The sequence below is a fragment of the Carcharodon carcharias genome, chromosome 12, assembly GCF_017639515.1.
Source record: "Carcharodon carcharias isolate sCarCar2 chromosome 12, sCarCar2.pri, whole genome shotgun sequence".
In the NCBI taxonomy this organism is placed as follows: domain Eukaryota; kingdom Metazoa; phylum Chordata; class Chondrichthyes; order Lamniformes; family Lamnidae; genus Carcharodon; species Carcharodon carcharias.
The window spans coordinates 62958130-62979586 of NC_054478.1; the positions used below are offsets into that span (position 1 = coordinate 62958130).

Below are 21457 nucleotides of genomic sequence, written 5' to 3' on the forward strand. Positions count from 1 at the left end.
CACCACAAAGAAGGCTAAGGATTCAGGAGCTTTGAGAAAGGACATCCTGTGTGGGACTACACTAATTACCATTAATTTATACAAAGTGGGTGGCTTTCCCTTTTTTCCTTCATTCTCTTCATGCCCATATCTCTTCCCCCCCTGCATTGTGTTTTTCTATCTTTCTCTCTCTCGCCCACTAGAGAGATTGTTTCACAGACCCTCAGGAAAGTCTCTTCAGGGGCCATGGGTTCCAGTTTATGATATATTGCAGTGGATGCCTGCCTCTTTCAAGGGATTTTAGCTACCATGACAGATTACAAGCCATTTTATTCGGAAAAGCCTATACTTGATGGAGATAATGATTGAAGTCTTTAAAATAATCCAACTCGATATAATGTTATTTGAGCTGGAAAAATTTGGGATGACCAAGGGACATAAGCATAAGTCATGACAACATGACTTCTTACCAGAAGCCCTTCTTTACACAGAGTCGCTGAGCTGTGGAATGAACTGCTGGCTCATGCAATGCATGGATTTGTTGCAAGCATTCAAAAGGGACTTGAAATGTGATTGACAGTGTCAAACATGTCTATATATAAAATATAATTGGGTCTTTGGGGGATATGTTACCAAGTGGTCGAGGCATCTAGGAGCTTGATATGTCACCTCCAAGGGTTAGTGAGGAATTTCTGATGTTTTCCCTTAAATTGGTCAAAGCCCTTCTCGTTTTGTGTCTCTCAGGAGGTTGTGTTGGGGTGAGGGTGTGAGTGGGTGCAGCAGTGGTGTACAGAGCACACTATGCCAATTTGGAACAAGCCAAAAGGACCAGATGGTCTTTTCCTGTTCATTTCTTTTACTGTTTGTATATGTTAACACTGTATTGCTTTTGAGCCTGAGTTCTGTAAGTGTTCTGGGGAGTAGTATAACTTAATTATATTGGAATGTTATGACATTTCTGTGTAACATAAAACATATTGAACATTATTTTACAGGATTGGGAGATTATTGCTAGCAGTTGTTTCTTTTTTTCCAACAGCGTCTAGTCAGGATTTGGCAGAGACAAGTACCTGCAGTTCAAATGATAGTCACATGGAAAATGGAAGCTTTGGCATGTCTGGCATGGACAATGCCTGTTCAGGTAAGGCATTGTGTATATAGAGTCTACCTAATAACAGTTATGGACAGAATAGGAATACATAGAGAAGACATACTAAGAAGATTAGCATTACTGAAAGTTGGTAAGCCACCTGGTCCAGGTGGAATGCATCTTAGGTTACTGAAAGATGGAATGGTAGAAATAGCAGGGGCACTGGTCACAATTTTTCAATGCTCATTGGATGAAGGAATAGTGCTGGGAGGATGGATGGTTGCTAATGTTCTTGAGAGACATCAAAACTCCATCAAAACCTCTCATCATCTCGAAAACCTCTATTTGTCACCTCTTAACCTCCTCTGTTCCAAGGAGAATAGTTCTAACTTTCCAACCTCTCCTCGTAACTGAAGTCCCTCATCCCTGATGCCATCCTGGTAAACCTCCTCCTCTGTACCCATCCTAATGCCTTCACATATTTCTTGAAGAGAGTGGAAAGTGATAAACCAGGAAACTATAATTCAGTCAGCTTAATACTCGTGGTGGGAGAGTTACTGTAAATCATTATCAAGGACAAAATAAATTTGCATTTGGAAAGGCATGCGTTAATGAGGGAGAAACAGCATACATTCCTTAAAGGCAAATTGTGTCTGACTAATTTGATTGAATCCTTTGATGATATAACAAAGAATATTGATCAAGGTGGTGCAGATTGTTGTAAATATGGACTTGTGGAAGGCATTTGACAAAGTGCCATACAGGAGGCTTATTAAGAAGATGGAAGCCCATGGAATTACAAGGAAAGTAGAGTATGGATACAAAATTGACTCACTGACAAGAAGCAAAAGATGGTAGTCGATGAATGCTTTCCGATATTGGGAGGTAATTTGCAGTAGCATTGCCAAATGGCCAGTTTTGGGCTCATTACTACTTTCATTTTTTATAAACTACCTAGGCTCTGGTGTAGGGAGCAGCATTATAAAGTTTGCAGATGATACAATACTTAGCAAAATAGTAGATGGTAAAGAGGGTAGTTAGAGATTCAAGATGATGTGGACAGGATGGTGAAATAGGCAGAAGTATGACAGATGGAGTTCAATGTGGCAAAGGTAAACTGATGAACTTTGGAGGACTAATGTGGAAAGACAGTTTACTACAAATGGTACAATTTTGAAAAGTGTAGAAGATGAACAGGGAGACCTTTGTGTCCGTATACTCACAGTTTTAAAGATGGCGGGGAAAGTTAATAAGGTGGTTAAAAATAGCATATGGGTTACTTGAGTTTATAAATAGAGGAATCAGATATAACAGCAAAGAGATCATGTTAGAATTTTATAACTCACCAGCTCAACCTCAGCTGGAGTATTCTGGACAATTCTGACCACCTCGAAAGATGCAAAGGCGTTAGTAAGGGTACAGAGGAGGTTAACCAGGGATGAGGGACTTCAGTTATAGAGAGAAACTGGAAAAGTTAGAACTGATCTCCTTGGAACAGAGGAAGTTATGAAATGACAAATCAGGTTTTCAAGGTGATGTGAGCTTTCGATGGAGTAGATAGAAAAAAATATTCCCTCTCATGATTGGGACAATAACTAGAGGACACAGATTGAAAATGTTGTCAAAAGATTATGAGGGAAGGTGAGGAGAAATCTTTTCACTCAGAGTTGCAGGGACCTGGAATGTTGTACCTGAAAATTCTGCCAGGAAGATGCTGCACAGATCATGGTGAAAGGAGATAATTCAGGCACTGGAATTAAAATTGATAAGGGGAAGGTATTGCATAGGCTGTCTTGGAATTTGTAAGGCACCAGGGCTGGATGGGATGCAGCCAAGGATACTGATGAAAGTGAGGATAGAAATTGCAGAGATACTGACCATAATTTTCCAGTCTTCCTTATACTTAATGGTGCCAAAGGACTGGAGAATTGCAAGTGTTACACACCCTGGTTCAAAAAAGGATGTAAAAATAAGCCCAGCAACATACAAGCCAGCCAGTTTAACCTCAGTGGTAGGGGGGGAAATTTCTAGACCTGATAATTTTTGGCAAAATTAATAGTCACTTGAGCAAACGCAGGTTAATTAAGGAAAGCTGGCATAGATTTGTTAAGGGAAAATCATGTTTGACAAACTTGCTGGGGCAGAATTTTTCCCTCATCGGGCGGGTACACACCTTACCCAAACGAGAGTTAAATGACGCGCGATGATGTCAGGTGAGCGTCCCGACATCATCGCACACTCGTGCAGTATTTCGGTCAGCAGGCGCGTGCAGGAATCAACAGCTTGCCCACTGACAATTAGCAGGCCTAAAAGGCCATTAAAATATTAATTGAATTAATTTTTTCACTGCCTGTCTAACCCTACAGTTGGCAGGCAAGCAAAAAGGCCAAGCGGCCTTTGGGTTTTTTAGGAAAACTCATCCACAGTGGGATGAGGTTTCCAACAGCAATTAAAAATTAAATAAAAATGTTTAAATTTAATTCATAACATGTTCCTGCTCTTGTGATAGAGTCACATGAGAAGACATGATTTTAACAGTGGTAACTTTTTTATTTTTGAGTTTTTAAATCTTCAGCTCCCTGAGGCAACTCTGTGCCTCAGGGAGCTTTCAATGCGCGCATGTGCAAACCTCTGCGCTTGCTCTCCTCCCCTCCCACCCCCGGCAGTGCTGAGCGCTGCAGCATACGTTTCACGCTGGCTGGCCGTTAATTGGCTGGCTAGTGTGAAATCAATGTCGGGGCCCGATCGCGGATGGCGGTTGGCTTTGCGACCGCTCCCAGGCCCAGTCACCATGCCCCACCCAACAAGATAAAAATCCTGGCTCTGGAGTTTTTTGATGAAGTAACAGAGAAGGTTGATGAGGCTAATACTGTGGGTGTGGTGTAACTGAACTTCTAAAAGACATTTAATAGGTACCACACAACAGATTTGTGGGAAAAGTTATAGCTCATGAAATAAAAGGGATAGTAGTAACATGAGTAGGAAATTGATTAAGTGACAGGAAACACAGAGTAATGGTTAATGGATGTTTTTTGGACTGGAGGAAGGTTTGTAGTAGAGTTCCCCATGGGTCAGTGTTACGACCCTTGCTCTTCCTGATATATATTAGTGACCCAGACCTAGGTCTACAGGGCACAATTTCAAACTTTGCTGATAAAGGAAACTTTGGAAGCATTTTGAACTGTGAGGAGGATGGTGTAAAACTCCAAAGGGACATAGGCAGGTTGATGGAGTGGGTGGACAAATGGCAGATGAAATTTAATGCAGAGAAGTGTGAAGTGATTCATTTTGGTAGGAAGAATGCGGAAAGACAATGTAAAATAAAGTATACAGTTCTGAAGGGGCAGCAGGAGCAGAGGGACCTGGGAGTACATGTGTATAAATCATTGAAGGTGGTAGGAAAGGTTGAGAATGTGATTAATAAAGCTTGCAGCATCCGAGGTTGTATTAAGCGGGGTATAGAGTATAAAAGCAAGGAAGCAATGTTAAAGTTCTACAGAACACTGGTTCAGCCTCAGTTGGAGTATTATGTTCAGTTCTGGGCACCACACTTGAGGAAAGATGAGAATACATTGGAGAGGGTACAGAAACGATTCAGGATAATGGTTCCAGAAATGAGGAACTTCATTAATAGATTAAAGAAGTTGGAACTAGTTTCCTTGGAGAAGAGAATGTTGAGAGGAGATTTAATAGAAGTATTTAAAATCATGAGGGATGTGGACAGAGTAGATAGGAAGAAACTGCTCCCATTCTTGAAAGAATCAAGATCAAGAGGGCACAGATGTAAGGTAATTGGCAAAAGAAGCAATAGAGACATGAGGAAAAACTTTTTCATGTAGCGAATGATTGGGATCTGGAATGCGCTGCCTGAGAGTGTGGTGGAGGCAGATTCAAATGAGGCATTCAAGAGGGAATTGGATTGTGATCTGAAAAGGAAGAATGTGTAGAGCTAGGGGACAAGGTAGGGGAGTGGCATCTAAAGCGAATGGGTGCAGACATGATGGGCCAAATGTCCTCCTTTTATGCTGTAACAATCCAGTGATTCTGTAAAAAGCTGATTCCACAAATAATTTTTAAAATAATTTGGACAGGCACTTAAGGATGAGGAACTTACAGGGTTACCCACAAAAAGTGGGCACGTGGGATCAGACATACCGCTGTTCCAAAGAGCCATGATAGGTATGATGGGCCAAATACCTCTTTCTGTTTTGTAAATTTCTGTGATTCTATGAACAGTTGTGGTTTTGACTTGATATCAGCTTCTGCATAAAAAAATTGCTGTACTTACATAAAGATGCTAAAAATAAGATACGTTCCTTCACACTTAACTTGGTCGAATTCACTTGATTTGGTTAACAAAGCATTTGTAGTATCTGTTTTCCATTTAAGATGATTCATCTTAATGCACTGGAATGTTTAAGGTACATGTTCAAGGGGCCTCTATCAGATCAGCTCTCACAAAGTTCCTTTCCAGGCCAAAAATTCCAAGTCCATTCAGTTTTTCAGCTTAGTTCGGATCTCTATGGTTTATGGTCTCACATATGGTCAGCCTTGTGCCGCTTTACACTGTCTCCAGTGCTTTAATTTATCTCATTTATTGGTAACTGGAACTGGATGCAGCATTCAAGGTGCAATTTTTCTAGAAAACTATGTTTGATTATTGCCTCCCTTCTGACATATTTTACTGTTTTGGCTATCTAATTTTAAATTCTATTGGCTTTGTTTATTGGTATTTTGCATTGATTAGATAAGTTTAACATTGCCTGTACTGGACTCCTAGGTACCTTTCAGCTTTATAGCTATTTGACATCATTCAGTGGGATGCATATGTCTCTTTTCCTTCCAATATACATAGAGTACACTGTCTGGAAGTAAATCTCACCTGACAATGTTGTGCCCTTGTTAAGTTGTTACCATTGCATTCACTTTGCTCAGTGAACAAGCATGCTTAACTATTGAGAGGTTGGTTAGTAAACTAAACAATGTGGATGAAGGGACCATTGTGCGGTGAAAAACATGCTGGGCTGAAATTTCCCTTTGACGTGTGGGGACGAGCCCCGCACGTCCACGCGTAAAATGATGCGCAGTGATGTCGGGGAAGCATCCCGACATCACCGCGATATTTCACTGGGAGGGCGCATGATGATCTCCGACTCAGGCCCGCCATTAATTAACAGGCCACCTAAGGCCCTTGAGGCGCAATCGATGCCGATTTTTCAGCACCCATGTGATTTTCGGCTTGGCGCATGGGCGCAACAGGCAAGCAGGTAGGACACATTTGTATTAACCTCATCCATGGGCAGGATAAGAGAGCCCACTGGGGTCACAAGTATGCACAGTCAAGCATTTATTTCTGAAAGTTTTTGAAACTTGCCTGTATGATCTGCAGTACTTCAAAACGCATTCCAGCTGCTTTTTCTGGACTCATAACCTTAAAGTCAGCACTCTGCAGTAAGCAATCTTTTCTGGTCCTGCAGGTTTCAGGAAGCCTTCCCTTAGCCTGGAACTGTCCACTGGAGGCAGCTCCTCTGAGGAGGATGGGAGGGATAGAAAGGGGAGGAGCCAGGAGTGCACATTCAACCTCCAGAGGACCACCTATGGGAGGACAGGCACAGGCGCAGGCACATGGGGCACAGGGCCAAGAGGTGGTGCAAGGCAGAAGGGGCCGCAGAAGACGCCACTATCCTGTTGCCAGGGTATATAGGTGGCGAAGCAGCTACCTCAATATGTCTGAGGTGCAGTGCTGAAGGAGGCTCCGTCTCTCAAGCGAGACAGTCAACTATATCTGTCAGATGGTTGGGCCTGAGATCCCTGCTAACTGTGTGGGTGGACACCCCATGCCAGTGGCTCTGAAGATCACAGCTGCCCTCAACTTCTATGCCTCTGGCTCCTTCCAGGGCTCGGTAGGTGATCTTTGCTGTGTCTCCCTATCAGCTGTGCACACTTGTGTCAAGCAGGTCACAGACGCTCTGTTCAGGCATTCTTGACCTTCATCCACTACCATTGGGACCAGGCAAGCCAGACACAGCGAGCCAAAGGCTTCACGGCCATTGCTGGCTTCCCCCGTGTCCAGGGTGCAATATACTGCACTCATGTGGCCCTCGAGGCGCCAGCAAGTGAGCCCGGTGCCTTCATCAACAGTGAGGGCTTCCACTCCATGAATGTGCAGATAATATGATCACAGGATGCTGATTCTACAAGTCTGTGCAAGGTACCCAGGCAGCTCCCACGACAACTACATCCTCAGACACTCCCAGGTGCCGGGACTCTTCAGTGCTCCAGCCTGGCTTGATGAATGGCTGCTGGGTGACAAGGGCTATGCCCTCAGAAGGTGGCTCATGACGTCTCTCCGCCATCCAAGAACTGAAGCTGAGCAGCGGTACAATAGATGCCATACCTCCACAAGGGCTGTGGGGGAGAGAACGATTGGCCTCCTCAAGGTGCATTTCCGATGCCTGGACCACTCGGGTGCACTCCAGTACCCCCCAGATCGTGTGTCGCTGATAGTGGTTGCATGCTGCACTCTCCACAACATTGTGCTGGAAAGGGGGGGGGACAGTGGACGATGAAGACGTCGCTGCAGTGGCTGCGGCTGCACACAATGAGTCAAGCAGTGAGTCCAAGGTGAACATGCACAGGGAAATGCTGAAGGGGTAGACACTGACCCGGGCATACTCCAGGGAGGCAGGGACACCCGGGAGGCTTTAATCCAACGAACCTTCAGCTAGCCCACCACAGTTGGACCTCCAGGACAAGCTTGGGCTGTAGGCTCGAAACTCGATACCTAAGTGCAAAATCTGCCAGGATAGGAACAGTAAATAAGGGCCTTGTTAATAAAGCTGAATGTCCAACAAAGCACTCATTACAGTTTTGGAAACCATGCACATGCAGAAGAAAAGAGGTACCCTCAGCCATGGTGACATATCTGAATTTATTCTGTCAAGTAAACCAACTTATTCCAAAAAAAAGAGAATAGTGTTACCAAACAAAGCAAATCATAAGGACCTCATCTCAGGCAAACACAAAAGCACCAGTGAAAAACCCGTGGTATGTCTAAGGTGCCTTATGTCTTTGTTTCCGGGTGCTACGCCTTGGTGCTCCCCCCTTGCTGGGAGTGGCACCTGAGACAGCCAGCTGACTTTGCTGTCCTGTTGGCCTAGATGACGTTGACGGTCATCCACTGGCCTGTGGAGCCTGTCCTGGTCCTGCCTTGGAGGGAGCTGCCAGTTCCACAGCTGGCAACTCCCCAGTCACCGCAGCCTTACCGGACACTACGGTCACTGGGAGAGGGGCAGAGGAGCTGCTGCCCTCATCTGGAGCATCCTGAGAGATCTCACAGAGATGCCAGGCAGCTGCTGCGCGACGTGAGGCCGCTTCAGACTTTCCTGCTCACCATGGATGGATGGGCACCGAGCTAGGAAAGTTGATGCCCAAACCATCTCCCACACTGGCACTGATCAGCTGAGGTCAATGCCGATGTGAGGGCTTGCTGGTCCGAGCGCATCCCCAGGAAGCCCTGATGGGCCTCCTGGAGGAGCCTCTCCACGAGTGTCGCCACTCTCTGCATGGAGGACGCATGGCGCTCGGACATGTGGCTTATTGCTTCGGCGATCGTCCATGCAGACTCCTCCACCACGGAAACCAAGCTAAGCATAGCCTCACGTATCTCCACCAGATGCTCCCACACACACGGCCGCATTTCCTGCAACTGCTGCGTTGCAGACGACTCCAGAGGCAGCTCATCAGGCACCGACTGAGCATGTGCCTGGTCCCCTGCAGTCCTCCAACTGCTGGCGCCATGGGCACTCTCTGTCTCTGCCAGCTCCTCCAGCAACTGTGAAGTGCCCTCATCACCCAGCCTCGGGACACTAGCCGATGTTTGAATTCCCACTGAGATGCTAGTATCTGTGTTGGTGCCTGCATCGCAGAAATGGTGTGACGCTGGTGAACCTTCCGCCTCTGCTGCTCCTCCTCCCGGCCCTGCTCTGATGATGCTGAAAGGAAGAACAAGGACAGTGGATCAGTTAACGTGGAGACAATGTCAAAGTGCATCCGTGTCCCCCAGATCATTATGTGCTCATCCTTCCGTAAGCAATGGTCAAGCCATGTTGCAAAATTAAATCAATTAACATTCAGCACTGCTATGGTTGTTGGGAGAACAATGCTGACCTCACTAATGGGCATGAATACCTGGCCTTGGCACCCCAGCCTCACTGACGCCAATGGACCTTGGCGCATGGCATCTCTCCAGACCCACAGCCTCCTGCTCGAAGCGGCTAAGAATGGTGATCTGCACCTGGCCACCGCCAGTCTTCGCATGCTCTGCCACGTTATGAGCATTCTTCTGCTGAAAATGAGAGATGAGCATTGATTCGTGAAAATTGCACATGGACTCGCTTTGCGCATGGCCCACCCCAACCAGAGTGGGACATTGCTGGGTTCCAGTGCCTCCTCACCCCACTGCTGCCGAACACTCACACAAAGATGTTAGGCCTGTTCCCCACTCCCCACCCCTCCCTTGAACATGCTGCCTACATCACATTAGGCACCACACAGTATATGCTTCCATAGCAAGGAGGCGTAAGCACCTGGATTGCAGAGTACAGCAGATCAATCTCTTCATCACCCTCTCAGGCTGACCTCAGTATGGGCAATATCTACTGGCCCACCCAGCAAATGCCGTCAATGATTCAGTGCAGTCACTACACTCAGACTTGGTTGCGGGGAGGGGTTGGCCGCGGACAGCAGGGTAAGCCTACCTGCTGGGTTACATAACCAATGCCGACATGGTACTCACCCTGCCAGAGCGTCGTACCCTCCAGCCTCGCCTGCTCCGCTGCCCTACCTTCCAGCCTCGCCTGCTCCGGTGCCCTACCTTCCAGCCTCGCTTGCTCCGCTGGCCTACCCTCCAGACTGGCCTGCTCACCAGAAGTTAATTGTGAGCAGCCTTGCAAAGGCTACCAGTGCTTCTGATAAACAGGCCACCCAGTCGCCATTGGACCCGGCGGACAATGCAGTCTCGCTGCTGCCAGCCATTCCTGCTATCCTCGGGAGTCAGGCATTATGCTGGGCGGGCCTTAATTGGCCCACCTGTGTAAAATGGCGGCACAGACCCGATCGCAGGCGGCAATCGGGTCCGCACCCGCTCCCACTCCCTCCCCCACACCAACCAGAAAATTCAGCCCGCTGGTTTACTCAGAGCACAGACACAGCGTGCTACTCATCTTAGAACCCATTCTAAACTACTGATCAACAATGTAGCATATGCTACACAGCAATTGGGTAATGCAGTCACATGGTCAATCTGCTCACATTCTCTCAAAGGTGTGTTGCACTTCAGATTACCTCCCCCTTTACAAATTACAATCTTTACTAATATATAAACTATTTACATAAATAAACTATTTACAAATTCAGTCTCTCTGGAGGCTTCTTCAAACGTGTCGAACGTCGTAGTTCTACAACTTCTGATGGTTTGTCCCAGGTCTCCCTCTCAGGGGTCATGTGTCCAATAAGCTCTCCCATAGGAACCTGTAAGTTTGTTTGTTCGACCATCTCAGGCTCAACATATCCTACAGGTATTTCCAAACCAAAGGGTGTTCCTTCCACCTGTGGTGTAGAGTCCAATGGAACTGTTTTCGCCCTCTTCTGGGCCCAATCACATGCACTCCTGCTGCCCCTCCCCTCTAAGTTCAACAAGATGAAGTTCAACTGTCAGGAAGGTTCTCAAAAGCAGGGTGTTGGGCAAGTCTAAATTCAGCATGGTATGATCAGCTTCCTGTTATATGAGAAAAAAAATTCAGGTCCTTGCCAGTAATTCCACTTTTTCTTCCTGTGTGTCTTCTTTTGATGGGTTTTCTTCTTGGCAGCGCTGACTTTAATCTCTGCCTTCTTTTCAATTTCCCTATTGGCCAGACTAGGCTCGGGTATAAACTCAATTTGAATGTACTCAGTGGTTGAGTCTTCCAGCATTTCCTCATCTGTCAGCTCCTTTGAAAACTCAGGGGTCTCTATTTTTAAAGCTTCTTGGTTTTCACATTCTGATTCTTCAGCTCTTCCATTTCTTTTTTTGTTTGTTAGTTGTTTCCTGGGGAATTGAACATTGTTGTGTTTTCTCAGCTAATTTATTCTTCATCTCGGCCAGAAATATGCTGAATTCTTTCTGTTCTTCCTTATACCTTCTTAGTGGTACAAATTAGGATCTGAGGGAATCTTGCAATATGCGAAAGTCCTTCAACAGGTTTTCTTTTTCTTTTTGGAGGTTACTGACTTCAACTCGAACTCTTTCCTGAAGCATCACCTCTACGAGTTCCTTTTGTTGAGTTTTTACTTTACATGCTCCATTTTCCAAACAGTAACATTTCCTGCTTCTAATTGAGATCGTAGTAGGCTCTCAAGATTAATCTCTCTTAACCAGTTTCTTCCGAGGAGACTCGATCCTCTGCCTACTGTCACTATTAGGGGTAGATTAACAGACTGATTTCCATACTGTACTGGAACTTTGCATATGCCTCTTAATTATATGTCTTCCCCAGTATACATCTTTAATTTAGCGTCTGAATTTTCCAGATTTATGGTTGGTCTCCTCGATTTAAATATTTGAACGTATGTTCTCCTACGACTGTCATAGATGCCCTCTATGTATCCAACTCCATTCAAATAGGTTTCTCATTGACTTCTACTGTCATGTAGATTGGCTCTGTTTCTTCTGGTTCCTCAATTATGTGAATGTCACGATTTTTACTTTTTTATTTGAAGCTATGTTTTAATTTGTCTTTACAATGTCTCCTTTACAATGGCAGAAGAAACATTCCATTGTTTTCAATTGTTGTTCGTTTGTAGACTGTCTGGTTCCACATTCTGCTCTTACTATTATAGTTTTTTGCATATGCCTCTTTAGTATATTTTGTCTGTTAAACCATTGTTTCTCGCTGGTCTGATGATGGTGGCTGTTTCTCATCTTTCCGCGGAACCCTGCACTTTGAGGCTTCCCTCCTGACATGAATGACGTCGCCATTTTGCGCTCCCTTGATTGCCTCTGAATCCCTGACTGCACTTTCCATTGCGAGCGCAAAAGCCAGAGCCTTGCTGAAGCCTAAATTAATTTCTGACAACCTTTTTTGAATGGCGTCTTCATTAATCCCACATACTAATCAGTTTCTTAACGTGTCGTTAATCAGCATCCGGAATTCATGATACTCTGTCAATTGTTTTAAGGCTGCTACATAGCCAGTGACTGTCTCTCCAGGGCAAGACACCTTGAACTAAATTTAAAACAGTGTGTTGTTATCTTGGATTTTGGCTGAAAGTGGCTTTTCTCTAGCTTTACCAACTTGTCAAAGCTCTTGGAATCTGGGGTGTTGGATGCTGCTGTTAGACTACGAATTGGGCCGTATGTCTTACTGCCATATGTCAATAAGAGGATCGCCCATTTTTTCTCCTTCCCTGATATGTTGTTAGCCACAAAGAGGTACACAAGGCGTTCAATGTACTGTGACCTGTCATTGGTGGTCATTGGTCAAAGCCCTTCTTGTTTTGTGTCTCTCAAGAGGTTGTGTTGGGGTGAGGGTGTGAGTGGGTGCAGCAGTGGTGTACAGAGCACACCATGCCAATTTGGAACAAGCCGAAAGGACCAGATGGTCTTTTCCTGTTCATTTCTTTTACTGTTTGTATATGTTAACACTGTATTGCTTTTGAGCCTGAGTTCTGTAAGTGTTCCGGGGAGTAGTATAACTTAATTATATTGGAATGTTATGACATTTCTGTGTAACATAAAACATATTGAACTTTATTTTACAGGATTGGGAGATTATTGCTAGCAGTTGTTTCTTTTTTTCCAACAGCGTCTAGTCAGGATTTGGCAGAGACAAGTACCTGCAGTTCAAATGATAGTCACATGGAAAATGGAAGCTTTGGCATGTCTGGCATGGACAATGCCTGTTCAGGTAAGGCATTGTGTATATAGAGTCTACCTAATAACAGTTATGGACAGAATAGGAATACATAGAGAAGACATACTAAGAAGATTAGCATTACTGAAAGTTGGTAAGCCACCTGGTCCAGGTGGAATGCATCTTAGGTTACTGAAAGATGGAATGGTAGAAATAGCAGGGGCACTGGTCACAATTTTTCAATGCTCATTGGATGAAGGAATAGTGCTGGGAGGATGGATGGTTGCTAATGTTTTTGAGAGACATCAAAACTCCATCAGAACCTCTCATCATCTCGAAAACCTCTATTTGTCACCTCTTAACCTCCTCTGTTCCAAGGAGAATAGTTCTAACTTTCCAACCTCTCCTCGTAACTGAAGTCCCTCATCCCTGGTGCCATCCTGGTAAACCTCCTCCTCTGTACCCATCCTAATGCCTTCACATATTTCTTGAAGAGAGTGGAAAGTGATAAACCAGGAAACTATAATTCAGTCAGCTTAATACTCGTGGTGGGAGAGTTACTGTAAATCATTATCAAGGACAAAATAAATTTGCATTTGGAAAGGCATGCGTTAATGAGGGAGAAACAGCATACATTCCTTAAAGGCAAATTGTGTCTGACTAATTTGATTGAATCCTTTGATGATATAACAAAGAATATTGATCAAGGTGGTGCAGATTGTTGTAAATATGGACTTGTGGAAGGCATTTGACAAAGTGCCATACAGGAGGCTTATTAAGAAGATGGAAGCCCATGGAATTACAAGGAAAGTAGAGTATGGATACAAAATTGACTCACTGACAAGAAGCAAAAGATGGTAGTCGATGAATGCTTTCCGATATTGGGAGGTAATTTGCAGTAGCATTGCCAAATGGTCAGTTTTGGGCTCATTACTACTTTCATTTTTTATAAACTACCTAGGCTCTGGTGTAGGGAGCAGCATTATAAAGTTTGCAGATGATACAAAACTTAGCAAAATAGTAGGTGGTAAAGAGGGTAGTTAGAGATTCAAGATGATGTGGACAGGATGGTGAAATAGGCAGAAGTATGACAGATGGAGTTCAATGTGGCAAAGGTAAACTGATGAACTTTGGAGGACGAATGTGGAAAGACAGTTTACTACAAATGGTACAATTTTGAAAAGTGTAGAAGATGAACAGGGAGACCTTTGTGTCCGTATACACACAGTTTTAAAGATGGCAGGGAAAGTTAATAAGGTGGTTAAAAATAGCATATGGGTTACTTGAGTTTGCACTTTGAGGCTTCCCTCCTGACATGGATGACGCCGCCATTTTGCGCTCCCTTGATTGCCTCTGAATCCCTGACTGCACTTTCCATTGCGAGCGCAAAAGCCAGAGCCTTGCTGAAGCCTAAATTAATTTCTGACAACCTTTTTTGAATGGTGTCTTCATTAATCCCACATACTAATCAGTTTCTTAACGTGTCGTTAATCAGCATCCGGAATTCATGATACTCTGTCAATTGTTTTAAGGCTGCTACATAGCCAGTGACTGTCTCTCCAGGGGCATGACACCTTGAATTGAATTTAAAATAGTGTGTTGTTACCTTGGATTTTGGCTGAAAGTGGCTTTTCTCTAGCTTTACCAACTTGTCAAAGCTCTTGGAATCTGGGGTGTTGGATGCTGCTGTTAGACTACGAATTGGGCCGTATTTCTTACTGCCATATGTCAATAAGAGGATCGCCCATTTTTTCTCCTTCCCTGATATGTTGTTAGCCACAAAGAGGTACACAAGGTGTTCAATGTACTGTGACCTGTCATCGGTGGTCTGATTAAATGGTTCGACACGGTCAAACTGTGGCACACTGTAGGGAGATACTCCGCCAGCTACGATGAGGGCAGTACTTACAAGCACCTGCAAGGTACGGCTGATTTGCTTCATTTTGATTTTAGCGGCTTGCCATGGCGTCATCGACTGGTTGCTTTTTGCCTCATCACCATTTGTTATGCAGTTACAATTGGGTTAGTTCTACTCAGCAAACACAGTTGCACGCTTAACTACTGAGATGGTAAACTAAACTATGTGGATGAAGAGAATGTTGTGGGGTGAAATACATGCTGTTTATTGATACACAATAATTGGGATAAAACAGTCACATGGTCAATCTGCTCACATTCTCTTAAAGGTGTATTGCACCTCAGATTACCACAGCCCTCTTGTATACTTTTAAAATTTGATCTGTAATCTCTGGACTGCCTTTTCTGTTTTCAGTGCTCTTGCTGATTTGGTATAATTTGCAAATGTGATCACATTGCATTGACTTCCTGAAACCCCAGGTCACTTATGTAAATGGTAAACAGTAGCAGGCCCAGCAATCAGCCCTTAGGATGTCACTCAATACAACTCCCACTCTGACATAACCCCTCTTTATGTGTACTTGTTCTCCACCCTCCAGTCCATTTCTTTTCTAAAGATATTATGGAAAGCAGATGTAGAAATGTTATAATGTTAATGATCTAACTCTGGTCACTAGCCTTTTATGAGCTGGCATCTAGTTGGTCCCCACATCACAGGAATCATTCAGACTTTATTTTCTCCACCCACTCGCACCGCCAAACCCACTCCCACCCCCCAACCCCCATCCCCTTTGCAGACCTTGGCACTAGCCAGGGTGAGCACACTTGAAGTGATTTTCCTAATTTAGCAAGGAGCTGCCTGTATATTGGTATGGCCTCATGCTAAAAATAGAGTTGTAAAAGCCTAAAACGTGTGCAGAAATAATGCTTATCAGCTTCTGACCTCTGCTCAAAAACAACCTCTTCTGCTTGTCCTGCTATTTCTGAAAGGAAGAGGGTCATAATTTTTTTCCCATCCCCTGGAACTATGTTCTCTGCCCTACCTGATCATGCCATCAGAGAGGGCAACTAGACACAGGACATAAAGTCCCATCTCTGAGCACCCCTCAAATAGTCATCCTCCTGATACTGGGGGAACAATGTGAGGCAGACACCCACTTCATTATCATAGTTGCACCTTGTTTTCACACTTTTCCCCTGAGAACAGGCTGGTACCCAGCACAAAGGAGGGACAAATTGATTCTGTGTTCTATGAAATATTTGATCCACTGGGATTATGTTTCACCATCTAGGCTTCAATTCCAATCCAGTCCAGATATTGCTACAGCATTTGTTTTTAAGAAGGACAGATTGTAGATGTTCATAACAAAAACAAAAACAGAATTACCTGGAAAAACTCAGCAGGTCTGGCAGCATCGGCGGAGAAGAAAAGAGTTGACATTTCGAGTCCTCATGACCCTTCGACAGAACTTGAGTTCGAGTCCAAGAAAGAGTTGAAATATAAGCTGGTTTAAGGTGTGTGTGTGGGGGGCGGAGAGAGAGAGAGAGAGGTGGAGTGGGGGTGTGGTTGTAGGGACAAACAAGCAGTGATAGAAGCAGATCATCAAAAGATGTCAACAACAATAATACAAAAGAACACATGGGTGTTAAAGTTAAAGTTGGTGATATTATCTAAACGAATGTGCTAATTAAGAATTGATGGTAGGGCACTCAAGGTATAGCTCTAGTGGGGGTGCACCAACTTTAGATAATATCACCAACTTTAACTTTAACACCTATGTGTTCTTTTGTATTATTGTTGTTGACATCTTTTGATGATCTGCTTCTATCACTGCTTGTTTGTCCCTACAACCACACCCCCACTCCACCTCTCTCTCTCTCTCCGCCCCCCACGCACACACCTTAAACCAGCTTATATTTCAACTCTTTCTTGGACTCGAACTCAAGTTCTGTCGAAGGGTCATGAGGACTCGAAACGTCAACTCTTTTCTTCTCCGCCGATGCTGCCAGACCTGCTGAGTTTTTCCAGGTAATTCTGTTTTTGTTTTTGTTTTGGATTTCCAGCATCCGCAGTTTTTTTGTTTTTATCTTTGTAGATGTTCATTCCTATGGCATATGGAACAAGTGAGCTTATAATGTCAGCTCAACCCTGGTCACTTGCTTTCCACAGTTGACATTTACTTGATGCCAACAGCACAAGAATCATTGGAGCTGATTTATCTATCCCACCCTGTGGCAGCTTTCTCATGTTCATGTAATGACTGATCATAGTCATACTTAAAAAGTAAAGAGTGTAAGAGTGTAATTCAGTTTGCCATGGTTTTATGTAAAGATAATCTCTGATGCTTTTCCCTGTACAGACTTCTCTTCCTGGAAGGCTGTTTCATAGAGCAGAATATTGAGCTTGGTGGGCAGGCACCCGCCTGACCCGGCCAAGCGTAAAATGACACAATGCCGTTGGGCAAGTGTCCCAACATCATCACGTAGTCCCGCAATATTTTATTCGATGGGCGTGGCCGGAATCGGCCGCGCACTTGCCGACAATTAAAAGGCCTATTAAGGCCATTAAAACAGTCATTAATTTCAAATTTACGCTTCCCATCCACCTTACGGTTGGCAGGGAGGCGAAAACGCCAAGCGGCTTTTGCACTTTTTAGAAAACCTCATCCACAGGCGGGATGAGGTTTCCTAAAGTAAATGAAAATAAAATAAAAATTTCACACTTGAATTCAAAACATGTCCCTGCTCATGTGACAGAGTCAAGGGCGAAATTCTGCCCACAGACTGTGAGAAAAATCTTCCCAATGATATGAAACACACTCTAGAATGGTCTATGACCTGCATTGCATTGTCCATATTTAACTAGCTCTTGTGAATATCAAATAGGCAGCCAAAACATACTACTAACCTTTGACAGAGAGGCTTAGAAATTGGTTCAAGAAATTAAAGAACTCCTGTTCCTCATTTGCTATTAAAGGGTAAGTGTCATCATCTGATTGAGCTCTGCCATGAGCCTGCAATTGAACAGTAGTCAGGGCAGAATGAACATTTTCAGTGACATATCCTAAAATTATGCATTTCTATGAGCATGATATTGCCATTTTCAAGGCATAGTAGAAAATATCTACAACAAAACAAGCAAAATAGCTGTTGAAATAATATTAGACACTAATCAAATCACAGAATACTGTGGATTCTGGAAATCTGACATTCAAGCTGAAAATGCTGGAAATATTCAGCAGATTATGGCAGCATCTGTGGAGAGAAACAGAGTTAACATTTCAGGTCTGTACCGTTTGAAGGAAATTGGGAAGATTCCAATGCTGTAAACCACAAGTACATTTCATTCTGTAAATAATAAAATGTAAAAATTAGGTTCACATCCAAGAATGAGTGTATAGGTTGATAGTATGCTTTGGCTCCTGTACCTTCCAATTGGATATTCACAAGATTTAGTGATTTATACATGAACAATGCAACGCAGGCCATAAACCATTCCAGTGGGATTCATGTCACAGAGAACAATCCCTGTGCCTGAATGGATAGGCCTGAGGCATAATATTGGGCCTTGGGCCTCATTATGATCTATTGGTGAACTGTAGATACCTAATGGACATCTTCTGGAAACTCATCAGAGAAAAGGCCTTGCTAGCAGCAGCCCTCAGATTACTCCTCAAAAGTGATTGAGAAGGGGAGGGCCTGACTGAGAGAGAGGGAGCGGTGACTTGGAGGGGAGATGATCTGAAGGGAGCCGGGAGGGGGAGGTCAAACGTTTGATCAGACACGGGACAAGGTTCCGATGGGAGTTGAAGTGAACAGTGATTACAGCCACCTGCTGTTTTTAATGTTAGGTCAGGAAAAGTGCTCCTAGTATGACTGGCAGCTTGCAGATGTCCACCTAAAGGTTGCCTGTTAGGCTGCATGTAAACCTGGCTTCCCTGAATGCAGCCGGCATTGCTTCCTCAAGACAAATCAATTTTGCAGGGGGGGGGGTGGGGGCCTGAAGTAAATGTTAAGATGCCTGAGCCCCGGATATCTAATTGTTTTGTCTGCACCAATAGGACAAACAGCTCAGTTCAATTTTTGAAATGAGTATTTTGAGCTCTCCATATTGGAGACTTAAGTGCCTGCTTACTGCCTGAAAAATGTGTGTTCCGATTGAATTTATAGGCTAGTTTCTAGTATCAATGTGAGTTGATGCTTCTGTTGTAACCTGCTGCCAGAAAGTTCTGAAGAAAACTGCCTTAAGTTTACTGTACTTATGATTGATACACTCATGGATTTAAGACTGTAGTAATCTTGGCCTGATTATAAACTGCTGAAGCTTCACTTTTGCATTTCATGGCATCATTTGAACAATAAGAGCTTACAAGTATAAGGCGTCAGATAAGATATGATATATTCAGTAATGTTAATCATGGATAACTGTCAATGTAAATTAGTACTTCTTCATGTTGTATAAATTCATCAGTTGTTAATGATACTTCATTCTATCATTTCTTCTTCACAACTGCCACTCCTTCACTTGTGTTGCAAATGGGTGTCTCTAATGTTTCCAGTGTCAAAGGATGGAATTAACAGATTTCAATATTCCTGGGGTGCTGAAATAACCTCACTTATGAACTGCAAGTTCATAAAAGCAGACCTGTGAAAGAGAGGTACTGGCAGTGAAAGGAAATGTTACCATGAAGTGGGTGTGAGGTGACTCCTGAAGTAAACATATACATGATAGAGGGTAAGTCAGAAGTGAAGATATTGAATGAGCAAATAGAAAAATAAATGGGGGGATTTCAGAGATTTCAGAGGCATGAATAGAGTGAAGTGTGTGGGAAATAAAGAATGAGCATGGTACTGGAGTTATAGAATAGGGAAGAAATGAGGCGTGAGAGAGGGAAATTGCAGCAGTGCTTTCCACATTATTTTCAAAACCGAGCACAATCATAATTTCATTTTATTTTTAATGTTTTCCACACTTGTCAAGATAAATATTACACTAGAAAGTTCACTAGGCCATGACAAATATTAAGTAATTGGTGTCATTTTACAAAGGGTTCACTGAGCAGGGTGCCAGAAGCACATATCAGGAATATGAGCGAATTCTTCCTATGATTTTCAGTCCACTAAAATTAATTGGCTGAAAACCATGGGGTTTCATTACACACATAACTAAAAGCCCACATCCCCAGTCTGAACTAATTTTCACTTATGATAGGTAAAGCTCCCTACTGGGCATTCAATTTGGTAAAATTATCCTTAAAATCTATAATTTTGTCAGGTTCTTCTCTGCTCAGCTATTCCTGTATTATGAAGCAATAATCTGAGCCAAACTTAATTGTCACTTGGAAATATGGGTTAGTGAATGATGGCTAGTGTGATTTTTTTTGAAGACAAAGCATGTTTGACTAACTTGATGGTACTCTTTGATGAAATAATGGAGAGGGTTGTTGAGGGTGGAGTGGTTAATGATGTGTATATGGATTTTCAAAAGGTATTTGACAAAGTGCCACATAATAGACTTGTTAGCAAAGTTGAAAGCCATAGGATTATAGTGGCAGTGTCAGTATAGATACACAATTGGCTAAGAGACAGAAAGCCAAAAGTAGTGAACAATTGTTTTTTCTTTTGGATTGGAGGGGATCAGTGTTCAGGCCATTGTTTTGTTTGACATATTGATGACCTAGACGTGGGTATAATTTCAAAGGTTGCAGATGACACAAAACTTGGACATGTAGTAAACAATGAAGATAATAGTAAAATACTTCAGGAGAGGTGAAATGGGCAGTTACATGTTAAATGCAATTTTACACATAGAAGTGTGAAGTGATGCATTTTGGTAGAAAGAATAAGGAGAGGCAATATAAATATGAGGTATAATTTTAAAGGAGGAAAAAGAAACAGAGAGGCCTTAGGCATATGTACAGAAATATTTGAAGTGGCAAAACAAGTTGAGAAATTGAGATCCTTGGCTTTATTAATAAAGGAATAGAGTACAAAAGCAAGGAAGTTTTGCAAAATGTTTTATGAATCACTGCTTAGTCTTCAGCAGTATTGTGCCCACTTCTGGGCAGTATCTTTTCGGATGGATGTTTAGACCTTAGAGAAGGTACGTGGGAAATTTATTGGAATGATATCACGGATGAGGGACTTCAGTTAAATGAAGAGACTAGGCAAATGGAGTTGATAAGGTTAAGGGGAGATTTCATAGAGGTTTCCAAATTCAGTAATGGTTTTGATAGAGTAAATAAGGAAATACTGTTTTCAGTGACAGAAGGATCAGTAATCAGAGGACACAGATTTAGGTAATTGGCAAAAGAACCAGAGGTGAGTTAAGGGGAAAAAATATGCAGCAAGTTGCTATAATTTGGAATGCATTGTCTGAAAGGGTTGAGGAAACTTTCAAATACTTTAACGTGAAATTTGCAAGGTTCTGAGGAAAGGGCAGAGGAACAGGAAAAATTGGATAGCTCTTTCAAAGAGCTGGCACAGGAATAATGGACCAAATGGTCCCCTTCTTTGCTGTATAATTCAATGATTCTATGATGATTTTTTGTGACAGAGAAAGAGCAATTGAATTGACCAGGGTTAACTGACCTTTTCCAGTTCTAGCTTCCTACTAGTTAATGACAATAGCACCAACTTG

At 43.3% G+C, this 21457-nt stretch overlaps 1 protein-coding gene across 2 annotated transcripts in view; it reads left to right on the top strand.

Annotated features, from left to right (window-relative positions):
* Window positions 1-21457, top strand: part of ifih1 (interferon induced with helicase C domain 1) — a 182561-nt gene that overhangs the window by 72389 nt on the left and 88715 nt on the right. For both annotated transcript variants that reach the window (XM_041201770.1, XM_041201769.1), the window contains 2 exons: window positions 1019-1120; window positions 12913-13014. In XM_041201770.1, coding sequence (XP_041057704.1) covers window positions 1019-1120; window positions 12913-13014 — 204 coding nt within the window. The remainder of the gene's footprint in view (window positions 1-1018; window positions 1121-12912; window positions 13015-21457) is intronic.